The sequence below is a fragment of the Melozone crissalis genome, unplaced genomic scaffold (assembly GCF_028551555.1).
Source record: "Melozone crissalis strain CALT ecotype California unplaced genomic scaffold, PUWL_Pcris_2 ptg000176l_1, whole genome shotgun sequence".
NCBI lineage: Eukaryota > Metazoa > Chordata > Aves > Passeriformes > Passerellidae > Melozone > Melozone crissalis.
The window spans coordinates 405,734-427,814 of NW_026535943.1; the positions used below are offsets into that span (position 1 = coordinate 405,734).

General features: G+C 48.7%; 1 protein-coding gene across 1 annotated transcript in view; it reads right to left on the bottom strand.

Moving 5' to 3' along the window:
- NRF1 (nuclear respiratory factor 1) overlaps positions 1-22,081 on the bottom strand; it is a 67,478-nt gene that overhangs the window by 20,269 nt on the left and 25,128 nt on the right. The window contains exons 6-10 of the mRNA XM_054293672.1: positions 18,506-18,664; positions 17,688-17,882; positions 14,153-14,254; positions 10,887-11,044; positions 7,562-7,686 (exon numbers count right to left, since the gene is read on the bottom strand). Of these exons, the coding sequence (XP_054149647.1) occupies positions 7,562-7,686; positions 10,887-11,044; positions 14,153-14,254; positions 17,688-17,882; positions 18,506-18,664 (739 nt within the window). The remainder of the gene's footprint in view (positions 1-7,561; positions 7,687-10,886; positions 11,045-14,152; positions 14,255-17,687; positions 17,883-18,505; positions 18,665-22,081) is intronic.

Sequence of the window (22,081 nt, forward strand, 5' to 3'; positions counted from 1 at the left end):
CCCTTTCCAGGGAGGAATTTTCCCTAAAATCCACCCTGAAGCTCTCTGCTCTGTTCCCTCTCCTCCTGTCCCTGTTCCCTGGAGCACTGCCCGACCCCATGTCCCCAAGTGCCACATCCACGGGGCTTTGAAATCCCCCCAGGGATGGGGACTCCAGCCCTGCCCTGTTCCAGTGCCTGACAGGAGAGGAATTTCAGTGCCTTTCAATGAGGAATTTTTTCCCTAATACCCTAAACCTCCCTGATGCAATTTGAGGTTTTCCTCTGGTCCTGTTGCTTGTTCCCTGGGAGAAGAGACCCCGACCCCACACAGATGAAACTCCTTTTAACTGAGGTTTATGCCAAGGGGTTTCACTCAGAGCCCAACAGCTCTGTTGCTGATAATTATTCATTGATATCCAGCAATTTGTCCTCTAGGAAATGCCTCTCCCTGTTCCTGGAGCTGCTCAGCAAACCCAGGAAGGAATTCACTCCTCTGCTCTCCTTGCTGGCTTCTCTTCTACCCTTTCTCATCTGAAACACAGCTGCAAAAATGATTTTCCTCACCTTTCCTTCAGATTGGGATTAAATCCTACCTGTTTCAGGGAAAACCTTCATAAAAAGATTCTGCTCCCACCAGGGAGGCCCTACAAAAAGCTTGACTCTTTCCTTCCTGTCCTCCTGGATGCAAACATGCTGCTCTGCACTTTGCCAAGCTGCTAGCGACTCATTTGGCTCCATCTTCCCTAAAAAGGAGATCCAACAGGAAAAACATAAAATACTCCTTTATAAAAAGTGACATTTGCAGCCCCTAAGCCTCCCCCCATGAAATGTAGAAACGTTTTTCTCATGTGAAAAAGCCACCAGCTCCCAGTGGCTCTGTGCTGCACCTCCCTGTCCCGAGGGATCCCAAAGCAAGGACAGGGATCCCAAACCTCTTCCCACATGGAAATCACCACCTGGAGCAGCAGTTCTGTGTGGCACTGTCACCCCAAACCCCGCTGAGGCTCCTTTATCCCGTGCATGTTGGAGTCCTGCCTGCTGAGAACTTTAAACTTTCTGCGCTGAAGGGCACGGAGCCACAAGAAAATGTTATATTTGACCTGAAGCCATGGAGAAAACTTCCATAATTGATTGATAGCACTGAGATTACTGGTGTGGAGTTTGATTAGAAGTCTGTCATATCACAGAGTAAAAACTTAGAGTTGAAAGTTTTAAAATATGACAATATGTATGGGGCAAGGTAGAAGTTTTAGGGCAGTGGCTAGTTTATCTCCTTCACCTTCTTCATAAGTTTAAGTAGTATTTTGTAATTAGACAAAAAATTCTGCATTGTGGACTTTGAGTGATTAGTTATTAAGTTAAAAGTAAAAATAATTCAGGTATCATTTCTTAATTGGTTAATTTAGCCTTAAAAGACCTTGTATAAAAAGACAGTTGGCCATTTTGTAGCTTCTAAGTAGAACGCTGTAGAACTCACCACTTGTGATATAAATAAGGAATAATAAACACCTTAATCTGAACACAAAATATCATCTCAAGAGCTTCAATCCCAGCCTTGAGAGAAGCAGGAAAAAGAAGCCAAAAGCCAACAGCACTGATGCCTCCTTGCTGGGCTTGTGAAAGCAGGAGCTCTCTAATCCCCCTGCCCACGCCAGACCCTAATGCTGCTCACAGATCCTGGCTCAGCCCAGCCTGAACACGGCCCCTCTGCTTGTGCGGGGAGCAGGGTTGGATTTTGGGATGGAGAAGGGCAGGATTTAGGGTGGGCTTCTCTCAGTGCCCCCTTTGTGCATCTCCAGCAGCACGGGGAGGAGATCCAGCAGGAAAATCTGCTCTGGGGACAGGAAAAGAGCAGCCAAGGGGGACAAGCAGGATCCCCTGGATCTCTGCCTGGGCCAAGCTCTGGTCTGTGAGATTAATTCCCTGGTTATGGCTTGATCCCACATCCTCCTCCACAGCTTCTTCTTCTATCCCAACTGGTTTGAATCCCAGCAGGAGCCGGAGCGTTCCACTCCCCTCACCTCGCACAGCAGCCCCGGTCGGTGCTGTTGAACCTGGCTGGGCAGGAGCTGCCCTGCCCCTCCCGGGCACAGCCCTGCCTGTCCTGGGCACAGCCCTGCTCTCCCGGGCACAGCCCTGCCTGTCCTGGGCACAGCCCTGCCCGTCCCGGGCACAGCCCTGCAGGCACAGCCCTGCAGGCACAGCCCTGCCCGTCCCGGGCACAGCCCTGCCTGTCCTGGGCACAGCCCTGCCCCTCCCCGGCACAGCCCTGCCCGTCCCGGGCACAGCCCTGCAGGCACAGCCCTGCAGGCACAGCCCTGCCCGTCCTGGGCACAGCCCTGCCCTCCTGGGCACAGCCCTGCCCCTCCTGGGCACAGCCCTGCCTGTCCCGGGCACAGCCCTGCCGTCCTGGGCACAGCCCTGCCCGTCCTGGGCACAGCCCTGCCCTCCTGGGCACAGCCCTGCCCATCCTGGGCACAGCCCTGCAGGCACAGCCCTGCCCGTCCCGGGCACAGCCCTGCCCCCCTGGGCACAGCCCTGCCCCCCTGGGCACAGCCCTGCCCGTCCTGGGCACAGCCCTGTAACCCTGGGCACAGCCCTGCCCGTCCTGGGCACAGCCCTGCCCCTCCTGGGCACAGCCCTGTAACCCTGGGCACAGCCCTGCCCTCCTGGGCACAGCCCTGCCCGTCCTGGGCACAGCCCTGCCCGTCCCGGGCACAGCCCTGCCCGTCCTGGGCACAGCCCTGCCCTCCTGGGCACAGCCCTGCCCCTCCTGGGCACAGCCCTGCAGGCACAGCCCTGCCCGTCCCGGGCACAGCCCTGCCCCCCTGGGCACAGCCCTGCCCCCCTGGGCACAGCCCTGCCCGTCCTGGGCACAGCCCTGTAACCCTGGGCACAGCCCTGCCCGTCCTGGGCACAGCCCTGCCCCTCCTGGGCACAGCCCTGCCCGTCCCGGGCACAGCCCTGCCCGTCCTGGGCACAGCCCTGCCGTCCTGGGCACAGCCCTGCAGGCACAGCCCTGCAGGCACAGCCCTGCCGTCCTGGGCACAGCCCTGCAGGCACAGCCCTGCCCGTCCTGGGCACAGCCCTGCCGTCCTGGGCACAGCCCTGCAGGCACAGCCCTGCCCTCCTGGGCACAGCCCTGCAGGCACAGCCCTGCAGGCACAGCCCTGCCCTCCTGGGCACAGCCCTGCAGGCACAGCCCTGCAGGCACAGCCCTGCCCTCCTGGGCACAGCCCTGCAGGCACGGCCCTGCCTGTCCTGGGCACAGCCCTGCCCGTCCTGGGCACAGCCCTGCCGTCCTGGGCACAGCCCTGCAGGCACAGCCCTGCAGGCACAGCCCTGCCGTCCTGGGCACAGCCCTGCAGGCACAGCCCTGCCCGTCCTGGGCACAGCCCTGCCCGTCCCGGGCACAGCCCTGCCCGTCCTGGGCACAGCCCTGCCCTCCTGGGCACAGCCCTGCCCCTCCTGGGCACAGCCCTGCAGGCACAGCCCTGCCCGTCCCGGGCACAGCCCTGCCCCCCTGGGCACAGCCCTGCCCCCCTGGGCACAGCCCTGCCCGTCCTGGGCACAGCCCTGTAACCCTGGGCACAGCCCTGCCCGTCCTGGGCACAGCCCTGCCCCTCCTGGGCACAGCCCTGCCCGTCCCGGGCACAGCCCTGCCCGTCCTGGGCACAGCCCTGCCGTCCTGGGCACAGCCCTGCAGGCACAGCCCTGCAGGCACAGCCCTGCCGTCCTGGGCACAGCCCTGCAGGCACGGCCCTGCCCGTCCTGGGCACAGCCCTGCCGTCCTGGGCACAGCCCTGCAGGCACAGCCCTGCCCTCCTGGGCACAGCCCTGCAGGCACAGCCCTGCAGGCACAGCCCTGCCCTCCTGGGCACAGCCCTGCAGGCACAGCCCTGCAGGCACAGCCCTGCCCTCCTGGGCACAGCCCTGCAGGCACAGCCCTGCAGGCACAGCCCTGCCGTCCTGGGCACAGCCCTGCCCTCCTGGGCACAGCCCTGCAGGCACAGCCCTGCAGGCACAGCCCTGCCCTCCTGGGCACAGCCCTGCAGGCACAGCCCTGCAGGCACAGCCCTGCCCTCCTGGGCACAGCCCTGCAGGCACGGCCCTGCCTGTCCTGGGCACAGCCCTGCCCTCCTGGGCACAGCCCTGCCCTCCTGGGCACAGCCCTGCCCTCCCGGGCACAGCCCTGCCCTCCTGGGCACAGCCCTGCAGGCACGGCCCCGCCTGCAGCCTCATCAATATTTCAGCATCAGCCGGGAAGCCCTGGCAGCTCCCAGGGCCCCACGATCAATGGCAAACAAAGGGCTGCGGGTGAGGCCGCTCCAGCACGGCACCTCCCCAGCTCCTCTCCTCCAAAAGCAGCTCCAGGGCACAGGGTTGTTCTCAGCAGGGCATTTCCCAGCATTTTCAGGGCCTGCTGCTGCCACACTCCCCTCCTCTTGCTCTCCACATCCCTCTGTTCAACACCAACCACTTGGGAACAAAACCATCTGAGGCTCCGAGTGTGGGGTCACCGGTTCCTGCATCCCCACTCGGAGCAGATGCTCCTGAAGAGCAGGAAAACCTTAATGCACTTAGCTGGCTTGACACTGCATGGGAGCAGGAGATCTTGTTTCCTTCAGCTGGGAATGGAACAGATCACAAGATTATCCACAGCCCTTTCGCAGTGCAGCCACGTTCCTGCGCTCCCTGCAAGATATCCAGCCCTAGAGTCCAACATTTCCAGGAATATTCAGAGGTCTCCTCTTTTTAGCCATCCTGTCTTGTATTGTTATTATTATTCAGATAATTCCAGAGAAGGGATGGGAAAAATGCCATAGTGAGAGAGAAATGAAAAAAAAAATTAAAAAAAGAGAGGAATTATACTAAATGGCGAATGAAACACCTTGCCTGACCCTCCAGAAATTTTCACAGAAATCACAGAATGGTTTTGGTTGGAAGTGAATTAAAGATCACCTCGTTCCTGCCATGGGGACACCTTCCAGTATCCCAGATTGTTCCTGGGCTCCCTGCAAGATATCCAGCCCTAGAGTCCAACATTTCCAGGAATATTCCAAGGTCTCCTCTTTTTAGCCATCCTGTCTTGTATTGCTATTATTATTCAGATAATTCCAGAGAAGGGATGGGGAAAATGCCATAGCGAGAGAGAAATGAAAAAAAAAATTTAAAAAGAGAGGAATTACAGTAAATGGCTAAAATCAGGAATGAAACACCTTGCCTGACCCTCCAGAAATTTTCACAGAAATCACAGAATGGTTTGGGTTGGAAGTGAGTTAAAGATCACCTCGTTCCTGCCATGGGGACACCTTCCACTATCCCAGGTCTTTCCAAACCTGCCCAACCCGACCTTGGACACTCCCAGGGATGGGGAGGTGTCAAACTATCTCCTTTGCCTTATCAATAAGATGGAGATAAATTTCTATCCTACCCTTCCAGATAGGTTTTTTCCTCAGAAAAGTCCTGCAGGAGGATCAGAGCATTCCCAGAGAGAAGCATTTATTGGGAATATCAGCAAATTAAGACCTTGCAAGCAACAGCAAAGGGGAAATTTGCTGGTTAGGACCACTCTGGCTGTGGCATTTTCCCCCAAATCACTCCCAATTCCACCTCCTCTGGACAGAAGGGCACAGAGGGGATTTTCCCTGCTGCATCCATCAAATGGTGTCCATCCAGGAGGATGCTCCCACTCCCACCCCGGCTACGGAGATAAACCCTGCCAGCAGTGAATCCATCTGCTCTGCCTCCCCAGACAGAGACAGCAGCAATGGATACCAGCATCTCCTCCATCCCTGAGGGAGATCTATTAGCTGGTTACGTAAGGAGGCAGCAGCATGGAGCTTCCAAGGACTCCAAAGCCCTTCCCCTTAATACCACCGGAGATTAGAGCAAATCGAAGGAGAGCGGAGAGCAGGCGAGGGGCTGTGGGCGAGGTTGTGCTCACAGGAAAATGCTGCAGCCTCTCCTCTTAATGCACTCTAAATCCCATCTGATTTCCAACTCGGCTGCTAGGGAAAAAAATAGGAGAAAAAAAAAGGAAAAAAAAAAAAGCCCAGCCTCTATTGAGATGATGTCAATGCTGGGAGAGTGAGGTGGAGTGACTCAGGGAGGGTGTGGAGAAAAGAAAGGGAGTTAGAGGGGAAGCATCCAGAGGAATCCAGACTGTGAAAGCATTTTGGAAGCGGAGCAGAAGGAGCCAGGGGTGCGGATCTGCTTTTCCAAATCTGATTAGTTGCTGCTTTTGAGCATCCAGGGTCAGATCCTGCCTCTGATAAACACACAGCACTTATCGCCCTCACGCCAGGCTGCCGGCACAATAAACACAATCCTGCTCTTCCCTCGGTGCCAGATGCACTCCCAGCTCCGGGGACAGCGATTTCCCTTCATTTCTGCTCCCTCTTCAGGCTGGCTGACTCCACAGCAAGGGAACCAAACCAGCTCCGAGTGAAATTCCTCTCCCCTCCTCTGCTGCAAACTGAGCACCGATGTTTCACACGGAGCGCGCTCCTGGCTGGATGAGGATCCTGATGGAAGGCAGCTCTCACCTGAGCAGGTTTCTGCTTTCATGCAGAGTGACAGTTCTGCCACCCAGCCACACGTGCTTGGCCCCTCTTTGACAATTCCTGTCCAAACAGCCTCACCCTCGAGGTGAGGTTTCTTACAACTTCACCCTTTGTGCCCTTTTCCAGCTGATTTTGACACACCTCCTTCCACCTAACCCAAACAACCAGTGGGTTTTTTCTTGGGTAATTCCATACCAACCAGTCTGAGCTTGGAAATTATCCCAGAGTCAGGCTGGAAAAGACCTCTGGGATCACTGAATCCAACCTATGACCCAACACCAAGGCATTCAGTGCCACGTCCTGGTGTTCCTTAAACACCTCCAGGCTCAGGGAGAAGCACAGGACAACTGAAGGCAGTCGATGAGCCCCAACGAGGCACATTTTCATATTCCACTCATCTCTTGAACTGGATTTTATAGATTTACAGTTTTGGTTCTAGTTTACAGAGCTGCAAAAGTCACCAGACTTGGCAGAAGGCACAGAACAGGTGAGAAATGCTACAGAGAATCCCTGGAATCAAGAGATCGACTGTGGTGGGAAGATGGAAAATGAAGCAAGAGGAAAACGACCTGAGGCTGACTCAGGAACAGCCATCAGGTACAGAAAAAAAGCCTTGAGGAAGGGCAGGAAATAAGTAATAAAATGTTGGTTTAAGAGTTCTGGAGATGAGTTTATTATGGCACCAACTAATTGTGTTAATTGATCAAGGCTGGTCCTTCCCCTGCTGGGCACAGACACACATCACAGAGCAGTTTTCCCAAAAAAACCCTAAGGATGTAGAGCCAGCTGGCAGAGGAGGGAAAGATCAGAACCACCAGCACCATGGGAGCAAAGAAGGAGTTAATGCTCCCATTCCACCCTGAGATTAAAACTCACAACAGGTCAGTGACCCCCTGAGCCAGGGAAGAGTATTTTACCACCCAAACCGTGCCATTTCAGTAAAAAGAGAGGAAAAGGGCATTTTTAAGAGCCCAAATAAAAAAAGCCAAACCAAACCCTTTGCAGAGGCCTTACCATTGGCATCCTGGACTCCTGTGAGCGCTCCCACTGCTGCTGCAGTTTCCCCAGACAGGACAATCTGTCCCCCTCCCTGAAGGGTGGCCTCGGCCAGCGTGGCTACGGCGTGGGCAGCGGCTTCACTGCAGGGGGAGACAAGGGTTAGAACAGCAGAGGAACAAATGAAATAAAATAAACTCCATTTAACCAGCAAACAGACGCCAGGAGCGCAGCCCAGAGCACCGGGATTCCTATCTGGCCTGGGGGAAGTGATGCACAGCAGGAAATCAGCACTGCAGGAGGAAGGGATGGGAAGGAGCTGCCTCTGGTGGATTTTTTCAGGTCTCTTAGAACAGCCCTGTGTTCTCCCTTTCTCCTGGGACTTGGATAAAACTCTGGGACAATTCTGTGTGGCTCCTTCCTGCCTCTGCATTCAGGTATCAGACTTTGGCACTGGCACATCCTGGGGCTCTGCAGATCTCAGAGCTCTCCCTGGTTCTGCCCCTTCACCTCAGCAGCATCACCAGCTCTGGCTTCAGCTCCTCCCCAGCCAGGTGGCTCAATAATTCTTTTTAATGACAATTATTTTCCAGCAGAGTGCTGTTAAATTTCTTGACATGATGAAGACATTCTTAAATTTCTTCTTTTGATGAAGCCAGGCCCAAAAGCCCTGCAAAGCTGCTCAAGGGGTTTCAGAACAGGGATGGGGTAAGGAAAAAAGGAAAAGGGACTGTCTCCACCAAGGTTGGGCTGCTGAGATTCTACAGCTAAAATGGCGTAAAAGGAACTTAAACCCATCCAGATCCAGGACAGGGACACCTTCCCTAACCCCAGTGAGCCCCATCCAGCCTTATTGGTGCCTTTGGAAGATTTCCTGCAGCTCTCAGGAGATAAAACTGACTCTTGTGAACCCCAAAGCAGCTGCAAAGTGCTTCAAGGTTGTTGGATTAAGCCTTTTTTTGACCCAGAGATGGGGTGGTTTTGTGGTGAGGCAACACAGATGTTTTAATTATATATATAAAATAATAATAATAATAGTAATAATAATAGCAATAATAATAGTAATAGTAATAGTAATAATAATAATAATAATAATAATAGTAGTAGTAGTAGTAGTATATATGGGGTGGTTTTGTGCGTGAGACAATACAGATATTATAATTTACACTATTACTATCAGAAATTAACCATTTTTTAATTACAATACATTATAGGTGTTTCTTAGCCTATCAGCTTTTACTACACCATACTGTAAATGCTTTAAAGCTAATCATCTAAAGTTACTTCTCCTAGATCTTACTACAATACACTTTTCATAGTTATATTTTTATAAAATACCTAGTCTTCTTTACAAAACCATCTTTTAAAACTTGTTTTTAATTCCATTTCTCTCCTAACAATATTTATCCTATTCCATAGCATTTCTAACTCAGCATTTCTCATCTCAAGGTTTACATACAAACACACACACACCCCGTGTGAGGCTTCCGTCAAACTTTAAGAATTCTCTCCAAATTCATTTCCCACCCAAGGTCACCCCAGGCTGTTTCACTCAGATGGGAGTGATGCTGAGATGGGAGCAGGGTTTGTGGCCAGCAAAGCTGTTCTGTGCTATCTCACAGCAGCCCTGATGGGATATTTAGGAAGGGATGTGCCCAATCCTTCCCCTCCTGCACCCTCCCAGCTCCTCAGAGTCTGCAGCTGGACCATCAGCTCTGATCTGTCTCTAATCCCCTCTGAAACCCATCTACACTTTTTGTTTCCCCAGCATCTTGGAGCAAAGAGTTCCACATTTAATTAGAAGGGAAAATTGCATTATGGTGCTTCAAAAACTCCTGGCTGGGCAAACCTTTAGTCTGGTATTGTGAGACACAGAAAATAAAACTTTTCCTTCATTGTTTTCCTCATGGTTTCCCACATTTCCAGTGGGAAATCTCCTTCCCACAGCCCACTGTGGCATGGATCATTCCTGGGGTTTGCTCACTCTTTCCTATTTGAGTGGTGAGCACTTCCCACACTGTCCAAGGTGTGAATGCACCATCAGTTATTCCTAACCCTGGCTTGCCCTTAATGCCTTTCCTGACAATTCCTAATATTCAACTTATTTTGACAATATCTGCTCAGCAGTGGTAAAACATTCCTGAAGTCAAACTTCCTACCAATTCCTACCTGAATTAAGCAAAAAAAATGATGGATTTCCTTGAGCTTCCCCATGGATGCTCTCCCTCTGCTCATTCTCTGCTCCACCAATTGACTCAAATATTTTCCAACTATTTCCCCATATTTTTCCTTCTCTTCCCTCATTTCCTGCTTAGATGCCAAACACTTTCCTACTGCATGCACTCAGGGTGGATTTTCAGTTCTCAGCAGCCCCTCTGTGTCTCTTCCCACTTAAAAATAATCGATGTAGGGAAATCTGGAATCCTGGAAATGTGCAGGATAAAATCCTGCAAGTTGGATCTGGGGGTATGGGGCTTGTTCCTCTAACTCCAGTGTCCTGAAAAGATCATTTGGTTTTAAAAGGGAATTTTACAGGGAAATATTAGTAAAACAAGCCTATTTGAGCAGCCTCATGTAGCAGACAAGAAATATCTGAAGGATCCAAATCTGCATCATAAAGAGCAGAAACAGTTCTAGATGTGTTTGGGATTCAGTTCCAACAGAGATTTGGGAGCAAACAGGGATCAAAGTGATTCCTTCAGCAATTTCTGGATGGAACAAGGTCCTGGAGCTTTATTCCAGCTACCAGCAGTGTGGTCTGGTGCCCTGTCCCATCCCCTGACTGCTCAGCCAACAGCCTCTAACCAGGATCCTGGTTTGGGTGAGGGAAATTCTTTTCCACACCTCAACAGTGGGAAACCTCCTTCACTGCTGTGCTGTGATTTCCTATCCCTCAGGAATGGGATAAGGGAAATGGGATAAATGGGAAACGGGATAAATGGAAAATGGCCACAGCCATTTCCAGGTTTTAGGAACGGCAGGATGAGTTTAAGCAGCTCAGCAGAGCTGAGCAAAGATATTTCATCCTGCTGGATGGACCTGTGGAGCTACACCTCAGATCTTGCTAACCTGAGTGCAGCCAAACACCCTAATAACCACTGCAGCTCCCTCAGCTTCTACTGCAGAAAGATTGGGGAGAAAAAACCCAAAATCAGTGATCTATGGAGGAAATTCTGATTCTGACCAGAGCAGGAATCAGGAGCTGTCACACACCACCCGCGCGTGAATCCACTGAGGAAAAGCCTCTCTCAGGACTGAACAGAATGAACTGTGCCCCATCAGAAGGAAACCCAGGCAGGAGGTGCCAGGCTGAGGCTGAGGCAGCTGTGCCCTCCCCAGGTACCTGTTAAGTGCCATGGTGACGGTGGCTCCCTGCTGCATCTCCTGCGACGCCGCCACCGCCGCCTCGGCCAGCGATGCCACCGCCTGCGTGGCCTCCGAGGCCTGCGTCGTCTGGATGGTCATCTCCCCTCCCTGCAGCGTGGCCCAGTTCTGCTCCACCTGCAGGGACACAGCACAGCCTGTGGGATCAGGAGAACCCCTCCAGGGGCGGCTGATTCCCAAAAGATCAATGGATTGGTTTTTGCAGAGTCCTGCGGTGCCCGGCTCTGAGAGCGGGGAAAGGGAGGGAGGCTGGGATGGGGCTGGGCACTGCAGCCCTGCATCAGCCATGAGGCTCACAGTGCTTAAAGATCCAGAAAGGTCCTCAAAAAACCCAGAAATCACAGAATTCACAGAATGACCGGGTTGGGAGAGCCCTTCAAGAGCCCAGCCCAGCCCCTGGCACCCAGTGCCACCTCCAGGCTGGTTAAACACACCCAGGGATGGTGACTGCACCCCCTCCCCGGGCAGCCATTGCAGAACTTTCTCCCCCTTGCTGGAAAAGCTTTTTGCTGCTCTCCAAGCTGCATTTCCCTTGGCACAGCTCAGGCCGTGTGCTCTGGCTGTGCCAGCGCTGCTGGAGACAGAGCCCAAGGGCAGCTGGGCACAGGCACCTTCCAGGAGCTGTGAGAGTGCTGGGGGCACCCTGAGCCTCCTTTCCTGCAGGCTGAGCACCCCCAGCTCCCTCAGGGTTTGTGTTCCCAGCCTTTCCAAATCCCTCTTGTCCAGCCAACAAAACAGGGCAGTGGTGTTGTTGTTGTACCTGGATCACTGCCTGCCAGCCTGGGATGTTCATTAATTAGCTGTGATAAATGGCCATCAATTAAAACACAAGCTCCACCTAACCATGAAGAAGAACTTGCTTCATTCCTTCCTTCCATGGAGAGTGGCAGAGCTCTGGAGCAGCTGCCCAGGGAAGCTGTGGAGTCTCTGTCTGGAGACATCCCAAAGGCACCTGGACGTGTCCCAGTGTCACCTGCTCTGGGTGACCCTGCCTTGCACTGGATGATCCCCAAAGGTCCCTTCCAACCCCAGCTGCTCTGGAATTCTGTGTTTCTGCACTGCTGGAGCCCCAGCACAGACCACATCCCTCAGGGAAATGAGCTGTGTTTTCCTCCCTGTTGCTGTTTGCACTTTTTGGGGATTGGTCCATGTTCCCATCCAGGATTTATCTGGGCAGCACCTGTGACCGCAGATGGGATTGAGCCATACTGCTCAATAAAGGATGATGGTGGCTGGAAATGTTCATTTATCCCAGCTATTTAAAATTCCCCAACTCTAGACATTCCCATTGATAATTTTCCTATTACCTGAAGTTCACCCAGCTGCTCATTTTCCCCCATATTTTCATGTGGAGCTTCTCAGCTGCTGAGATAATGATTATATGGCCACAAAATCCACCAGGATGAGAACTCAAAACATACTTTGGGCCAAACAAGCAGAGGATCTGCTGACAAATCCTACTGGGTGCTTTTCAAGGTGGAGATCTCCCTTCACCTCCCATCCCCATAAACATTTTAGGACACTCCCCAACTTCTGAGACACAAATAAAAATGCTGTAGGGGGTGAGGAAAACACCTCACTTTGTTGGGATGGAGATGGTTAAAAAATCCATAAAAGCAGAGGAGATCTGAGGCTCAAGGTAAAATTTTGCATGAGGAAATTTTGCTGCCTTTGGGCAAAGGGTAATCCCAGCAAAGGATGGACAGGGAGGGAGGGAGGGAGGGAGAGCCTGAAATTGTGGGTGAGGAGATCCCAGTGATGCCCTACAAAGGTGCCCAAGGAGTTCCAGAAGAGGGATGGGGGAAGGAAAGAATAAAAAGAAGCTGAGACTGTCTCAATCAAGGTTGAGCTGCTGAGATTGTACAGCTAAAAGGGTGTAAAAGGAAATTAAACCCATCCGGATCCAGGACAAGGAGCCCCACTCAGCCTTATTGGTGCCTTTAAAAGATCTCCTGCAGCTCTTTGGGATTCTGAAAACCCCAGAGCAGCTGCAAAGTGCCTCAAGGTGACTCCAGGCTGCTCCAGTCGGGGCTGGGATGGGAACAGGGTTTGTGGCCAGCAAAGCTGTTCTGTGCTGCCACCTCTCGCCGTGACAGCCCAGCTGGGCACAGCACGGGGACACAAAGGGACACAAAGGGACCCACAGCCTCATTTAAAGGTGGGCTGTGAAGCCAAAAGGCCAAAAAAAAGATCTCTATAATTTTAAGGGAATGTTTCTTTAACCCAGAGAAAGAATTGTATTTTTTAATACATTATTTCATTCTAAAAAAAGGGAAAAATAAATATTTGCAAGTTTGAGTGCTCAGATTTAGGCATGGAAACGCCAAAAAACCTGTAAATAAAGAATCTATAGGAAGTATATATATAAAAAATCCCTCAAAATTCAGACCTAAGAATTCCATGATAATAGTGGAATTATATACATACATATATGTATAAGATATAATTTATATTTATAATTTCTATTTATAATGTCTTTTATATTCTTTATACAGAACGTGCTGAATTGTTATTTTGGCTCAGGATTCTGCAAACACAATTATATATATAATATATATATAATTATACACATAATATTATATTTTATATAATTATATAGATATTATATCATATTGCATTATATATAAGTATATACATAATTGTTTATATGTACAATTTTGTTTCAGGACTGTGCAAACACAAAAAAATATAATATAATATAATATAATATAATATAATATAATATAATATAATATATACAATTATATATAAATATACTATATAATATTTTATAAATTATACATTATATTATATATTATATCTATAATTGCCTTTGCAGAGTCCTAAGCTGAAATTATATATACACAATTATATATATAATATAATATATAATATATAATGTTGTGTATATAATATATATAATTTTTTATTTTCTATCTATATAATATATATAATATATTCTATATCATTAAATATAAATCTACTTTTTATAAATGTAAATATAAATTATTTGTGGATGTAAATATAAATATAAATATAAATATAAATATAAATATAAATATAAAATAATTGTGTTTGCAGAGTCCTGAGCCACAATAGCAATTCAGCCCTGTCTGTATCAAACCCCATCTCCTGTTGTGTTGTGTGCCAGCCCTGATGTGCCAGGCTGGTGCTGGCTGGTGTTTGCTGGGCCCCCAGAGATGTTTCTGGAAGCCCAGGCAGTGCCCCAGCAGGAGCAGCTCTCACCTCTCCGTCAGCCACCGCAGAATAATTGACCTGTGCCACGGTGACCGTGGTGGGCAGCTCGGAGGCGTCGGCCAGCGTGGCCACCGTGGCCCCCGTGCCAACCTGTGGGGGACAAAACAGGGCATCTGTTAGTGCAGGAAGTGCCCACAGCTCTCAGGGAAAGGGGTCTCACACGCTCTCAGATTGAAACAATAAAGGAATTTACTGTCAGCGTGGTGCAGGGAGCTTGTGGCTGTCCCATCCCTGGGAGTGTCCAAGGCCAGGCTGGACAGGGCTTGGAGCAGCCTGGTGTCACAGACACATTTGCTGAAAAATCCTTTCTTTAAGATTTTTTTCTCTTGAGAAGCTCAGAGGCCTCAGGAACAAAATGTAAACAATGGTTATCTGCTGCTGTGGAATGCAACAGGTGCATCTGGGATTGGGCTCATGTGGTTGTTTCTAATTAATGGCCAATCACAGCCCAGCTGGCTCAGACTCTCTGTCCAAGACACAAGCCTTTGTATTAATTCTTTCCTTTTCTATTCTTAGCTAGCCTTCTGATGAAATCCTTTCTTCTATTCTTTTAGTATAGTTTTAATATCATATATATAATAAAATAATAAATCAGCCTTCTAAAGATGGAGTCAGATCCTCATCTCTTCCTTCATCCTGGGACCCCTGTGAACACCATCACAGCCTGGGATGGTGCAAGGTGTCCCTGCCATGGCAGTGACAGGATCTTTAAGGGCCATTCCAACCCCCTCAAAGTCCATGATCCTGTGACTAATTGTAATTGCAGAGCTCACAGAAAACACAGAGCTGTCCCCAGGGGGGAGGAAATCCCAAGCTGGAGCCACACTAACCCATGGAACCAAGTCATTAATCCAGACTGGAACCAAGTTTTGCACATCCCTTGTGCTGTCCCTGTGTCCATGAAGGCCCCAGCAGTCTGCCAGCCTCAGGAAGAGCAGCTGTGGAGCATGGTGGAGCCACCTCCCTTCTCCCATCCACCCTGCGCTGGCTCAGAATTCCCTGCACACCCTCCTTGCTCCCCATTCCCTGGGGCTCATCTCCAGGCACCCTGGCAAACATGAGCTCCTCCTCAATACCCCCTTGGAAATGATCTTTTCCCCATTTAACAGCTGGGAAAGGACAAAGGCAGGGAGATGGGCAGCTTTGTCTCTGAGCAGAATCAAATATAAATGCCAGGAAGTCGAGGGGATCTCAGGTGTCCAGCAGCTGAAAGAACTCCAGTCAAAGGGAGATTGTATGGACAGGTGAGCAAAGAGAACCAGCCTGGCAAGTCTGCTGGGCCTTGGTGGGGAACAGAAAACTCTGACAGCCACTGAAAAGCTTCATTTGGGGAAAAAACCCTACTCATACACCCAGATTTATCTGCATTATGTCTGAGACAAGTATGTCTGAGACTTCACTAAAAACGTGATGCTCAAGAGGGACAAAGTGCTGGGCCTGGTTAGGAACCACCACCAGTGGTGGTGTGGAGGCACTGGGAAACTGAGATTCAAATCTCACTCCCACGAGGAGATTGTGGGAAGCTTAAAGAGAAAAACTATTTTTTTTTTACTCCCTGAGCTGCCAATGTCTGAGACAAGTATGTCTGAGACTTCACTAAAAACGTGATGCTCAAGAGGGACAAAGTGCTGGGCCTGGTTAGGAACCACCACCAGTGGTGGTGTGGAGGCACTGGGAAACTGAGATTCAAATCTCACTCCCACGAGGAGATTGTGGGAAGCTTAAAGAGAAAAACTATTTTTTTTTTACTCCCTGAGCTGCCAGAATCTGCCTTCCCACACAGGGAAAACAGGGAAAACAGGAGCAGCACTGAGCTAAGAACAGTGTGAGAGGAATCCTTATTCCATGCGGACAAATATGCATTTGGTGTTTGTAATAAATGTAATACAATTCAGGTGGCAGATGAAGACCTGGGGCACAGAAATACCTGCTCTAGATCTAGATCTAGATCTAGATCTATAGATATAGATAGATAGATAGATAGATAGATAGATAGAGAGATATTTTATATATCTATAGATATATATATTAAAATATATATTATCTATATCTATATTTTTTATATATAACATATATATATGCATTTGGTGTTTGTAATAAATACAATACACTTCAATTGTCAGATGAAGACCTAGGGCACAAAAATACCTGATCTAGATATAGATATATATTTTATATATATATGTTAAAATATATTTTATATTGATATATATATGTATTTGGTGTTTGTAATAAATATAATACACTTCAGGTGTCAGATGAAGATTTGGGGCACAGATATACCTGATCTATATAAAGATATGTATTTATAAATATATAGATATAGACATATTATATATATAGAGAGAGAGAGAAATAGATATAGATATATAGATATATATATAATATAAATATATATAATATATAATTATATAATTATACAATATATAATATATATTATATATATGATATATTATACATTATATATTTTATATTATATATTATATATTATATATTATATATTATATATTATATATATTTATATTATATATTATATTTAATACCTGAAATGTAGCTGATTAAACTACATTCCATACCATTAAAGGAAGGCAGTCCCACCACCTCTCCTCCCATTGCCACCACAGGTGTGGTGCGCTGGCACCAGGGACTGGATTTGTTCTAAGGAGTTTCACTAAACTCAGGTCAAACCCCTGAATTTTTTTGACCCCATCACAGAAATCCTTGCACTGGACACCAAAGGTGGGAGTTGGGAAGAGAGAGGATGAGGATGGATCTTTGTTGTGGGGTAAGACATGATAAGGATGAAATTCCTGAAGGGCAAGTTTGGCTCCTGAGCTTCCTTAAACCATCTTGCGATGCTGGAACCCAGGAAATTCCTCTGGCTGCCCTGGAGGGCTCAAGCCCCTGCCAGGGAGGCTCAGAGACCTTGGCACAGAGCCCAAGACCCCTGTGCCTTTGATCTTGACCCATGGAAGAAAATTACCAACCTTATATGAGGATTTACAAGCTACGAAAGTTTAAGTAGAATGACAGTGAATTTAACACAGGGTGAAAAATAGATTTTTGAGATTTTTAGAATGGGGGCTTGGGGTGCCAAGATGGAGGAATTTGGGTGTGCCCTGTCCTTTCTCCTTCTTCTTGGCCTCCATTTTCTGGGTGATGTTGGCACTTTTGGATTGGTTTAGAGTAGAAGCTCACTGTCCAACATAGGTGATAGGTATTGGGAAGTTATGGTAAAATTGTACAAGGTTTTAGTATAAAAAGATAAGACCTCCCTGGGGGCAGGCAGAGTGCCTCTGTATGACCTGCTGGACAGACCTCAGCAGGCCAGAGAGAGAACGTTATAGATAAGAAATAATAAAAAACATTGAGAATGAGAACTGCAGAGCCCTGACTCCTTCTCTGACCTCCGGGCTGGGAAAAGAGATTTTCTAGCGTATCTTGGGGTCACTCTGAGCAGCAGAAGCCCTGAAAGTGGTGGTTTAAATGGTGCTGGGATGGAGAAGCCGGGGGCTGCTCTCACCTGGATAAGGGACACGGTGCCGTCGGGGTTGCTGAAGGTTTGCACCACGGTCTGGGAGGGCACCAGGTGGGCGATGCTGTGCGTGGTCGTGGTCTGCGGCGTCTGCTGGTCCTCGAAGGCGTAGAGCAGGTCCTCGCGCCCGTGCTGCTTGTAGCAGTTCTTGACGATGGTGCGCAGGGCCTGGGTCCAGGACACCTGCCAGCAGCAGGGACAGGGACAGTCAGCCCAGGGAAGGGCTCTGAGCAGGCTCAGAGCTGGGGCTTGCACTGTGTCCTCACTGGGCTTTGTAATGATTCACAAACAACCCCAATATTTAATCTCCCTCTGCTCATCCCCTCCTTCCCACAAGGAATCACCCTGGAGAGCCTCCTGATCCAGTGAAGATGTCCCTGCTCAGACTCCTTTAAAAGGGTCCTTGCAACCCCAACCATTCTGTGACACCAAGTAGAAAACCACGGTGATTTGGGAAAGCACCAAAATGCTGCCACAGCACCATTTCCAGCCAGCCCTGAACCAGCCTGCACAGGTCCGGCTGCCTCCCACCACGGTGACTTCCTTTGATTATCTCTGTGACAGGTTGGTAGGAACTTTACTTTTTCACCCAGTTCTCTCATTTTCCCTGGCTTCACTGCACATCCACAACTCCTTCCTTTAAGCACAAAGCTCCCTGCTGCTCTGAACAGGCCAGCATCCCTTCCCTCCTTCAGGAGGCCTTGACACAAACCCTTTCTTCTTCTGTCCCTCAAGGCATAAACCACCCCCAAAACCCATCCTGCAGCCCCTGAGCTCCGTTTGGAGGCAGACAGGGAGACACCCACACGCTGCTTCTGCTCCTCGGTGCGGACGTCGCTGCGGACGTTGGCCCAGGGGATGTCCTCGGGCCACCAGATGGGCTTGCAGCTCTCCTTGCCCCAGCCTGGCTTCCCACGACCCGTGGAGTACTTCAGCATCTCGGGGATGAAGGCTCTCAGCTGTGCCTGGAACAAAGAAAAGGTTGGGAGGTGTTTAGGAATTCACATCTCGGGTGGTTTTGAGGGGTGTTGTGCAGAATTACTGGGCTCAAATTCCAGCCTGTTGGAGCCATCAGCTGGAAGAGGCCTGAAAGCCCAAGGAAGGTGGACAATATTTTGCCATCTTCTCCCAGGACTCAGCTTGGCAGCAGGTGGAAGGGAAGAAACAAAATTCCATCAGCAAATACAAAATTACAACACCAAGGCACAGCCATTGTATTGACACTTCACAACTCAAACACTACCAGGAAGAGAATGAGCCAACCTGAAATGGAAGAAAAAAACAAAAAAATCACAGTAACCTATGAAAAACCCCATAATGAATGTCCCTACAGAGGCAGGAGCTCAGGCATGAGCTGATGTATCATTTACAGAGATGCTGTGAGGGGATGGAGCTTCAGTGACCGCTGAAATGTGGAAACCACAAATCTCACACATCTCCAGCCCCGTCCTGCCAAAATAAATGAAAAACTCACACAGGGTTTTGTGACAAGATTGGTTTTGTACCAGGGACTCCTTGGAGCACCAGGAAAAGGCTGGTTCAGCTGCAGAGCAGAGCAGGAAGGAGAGAGCTCTCCTTATATTAGAGGAAATCACATTCAGAGTTCAAAACCTGCAGTTAGGAGCAGCACCTTGCATCACTTCAGAGCTTTTAGAGTAAAATATTTCATAGACCATGGAGTCATTTTGGTTGGAAAAGACCTTAAAGTTCTCCAGCACTGTTAAGGCCACCACTGACCATGTCCCCAAGTGCCACATCCACAGGGTTTTGAAATCCCTCCAGGAATGGGGACTGCACCCCTGCCCTGGGCAGCTGTGCCAGTGCCTGATCACCTTTTCCATGAAGGAATTGTCCCTAAAATCCACCCTGAGCTGCCCTGGCCCAGCCTGAGGCCGTTCCCTCTGCTCCTGTCCCTGTTCCCCGGCTGTGCCCTCCTGGCAGGGACTTGTGCAGAGCCACCAGGGCCCCTGAGCCTCCTTTGCTGCAGGGTCAGCCCCTGCCCAGCTCCCCCAGCCCTGCTGGGGCTCCAGGCCCTTCTCAGCTCCCCCAGCCCCTCCTGGTTCTCCAGACCCTTCCCAGCTCCCTGAGAAGTTCTCCAGACCCTTCCCAGCTGCCTCAGAAGTTCTCCAGACCCTCTCCCTGTGCTCCAGCTCTGTTCCCCTCTCTGGGCACAGTCTGGAATGCTGCATCCATGGGCTCCAAGCTGTCCATGATGTCCATGAACTCATTTCCAGCTGTCTTTTCCACCTTCCACATGGAACATGCCCTAAAGCACCTTTTTCCCAGCCTGTCCATGATCCACCTTCCACTGCAGGGCCAACACCCAACCCTGACATGCTCCAGGTTCCCTGGATGGAGCCTGGTGAAGGGAGAAGAAATAATTCCTCCAGAGAGCAGTTTCTTTAAAAATACATTGTTCATAGCCCAGGGGAGAAAAGCATTTGTTCCTCAGGAACTCTACAATAAACAGGGCTGAGCGAGCAGGGCTGGGGGAAGGAGGGAAAACCAGAATGGAGCTGGAAAAGGCAGGGAGTTCACTCCCAAGAATTAATATTGAGCAGCAACTCTGCCCAATAATTTATTCAAATAAACCTGGCAGCAGCAGCGTTTCTGGGATTTGCTGTTGATTTTTGGGTTGGTTTTTTTTGTTTTGTTTTGTTGGGTGTGTTTTTTTGGTTTTTTTTTTTTGTTTTGTTTTTTATTGTTTTGTTTTGGTTTTGTTTTGGTTTTTTTTGTTTTTGTTAAGGTTGGGATTGAAGTGTTAGAGATGGTATTTTGTGTTTAGGTTTAGATGTTTGTTATTTTAAAATTTATATTATAAATATATATCAATGATATAATATATTAAAATTATATAAATATTTTGAAAAATTAAATAATTAAATAAATAGCATATAAATAAAAAATAAATAAATATTTGTAAATATTAAATATTTATAAATTTATATAAATTTATATACTTATAATATATTATTTCAATTTATAATAGTCTACAATTAAGCTACAAAATTGTTAACTTTTTTTATAAAAAGTTTTTAAGGTTTAACTATTTAATTAAGAAATTATACTTAAATTATTTTTAACTTAATTATTTGAACTTTGTAATGTGGAATTTTTTTGTTTAATTATAAAATACTATTTAAACTTATGAAGAACAAGGAAGAAGAAGGATTAGTTTTTGTTTTAATACTTCTATTTTGTTTAATATATGTTATATATAATATTTTAAATAATATACGTATTACATTTAAAGCAATATATATTATATGTAAAATAATATATATATTATATTTTAAAACTCTAAATGTGAAGTTTTTACTTTGTGATATTACACACTTTTAATCAACTATGCACTTGTAATTTTAGTGTTATTAACAATTCTGGTTTATGGCTTTAAGTTAAATGTAGGATTTTTGGGGGGTCAGAGTTTTTTAGTACAGAAAGTTTATAACGTTCAGCATTTAGGACTGGTGCAGGAACAGTTCAAAGCTGCTTTCCTGCCCCACCATCAGCAGAGCTCCTTGTTTCCAGCTGCACCAATTACTGCTCCGTGGCAGTGCAGGGCTCAAGCCACTCAAGGTACTTGTTAGGAGGGTTTGCCTTTAATCCACGGGGAGACAATCAGCAGCTCTGTCAGGAGAGAGGACTTGGCTAATTAGTGCCCTAACGAGGCCACGCTCTGCCACAGGTACTGTCCCCCACACCCCTGGGGCAGGGGGGGAACATTCACCTGCAGGAGCCATGTTCTGCTGGCACCACCCAGGAAACACCCAAAAATCAAACCTCTGCTGAAAAAACACCAGTTTGTGCCCTTGGAAAGGGCTCAGGCAGCCCCCAGGATGGAGGATTTGGGAGAAACTGTGAGAAATGTTTCTTAGCCACCCTTTCACACAGGCTCAGTGTTTTCACTTTTAATGTTAAATTCAGGAATTAATGGTACTGAGCTATCCCAATCCCAAATTCAACAGCCCAAAGCACAGCCAGCTGTATTCCAGCTGCTCTCCAGAGCTGGAAACACCAAGGAAAGTGGGTTCTAGAACAGAGCAAAAGCTGTGGCTGGAATTTTGTACACATCCCCACAGCTCAGCCTCGGGATCTCTGGGAAAGGCAAAGTCGAGGCCATGCAGGACCACCCTGGAAGTGGGAGAGGGAAAACAGGAATTGCACCAGGGCTGGAAGGGAACACTCAGCCCTGAATCCATCCCTGCTGCACCTCCCTGGGCTGGCAGGGAACACTCAGCCCTGAATCCATCCCTGCTGCACTCCCAGAGCTCAAAGGGAACACTCAGCCCTGAATCCATCCCTGCTGCACTCCCAGAGCTCAAAGGGAACACTCAGCCCTGAATCCATCCCTGCTGCACTCCCAGGGCTGGAAGGGAACA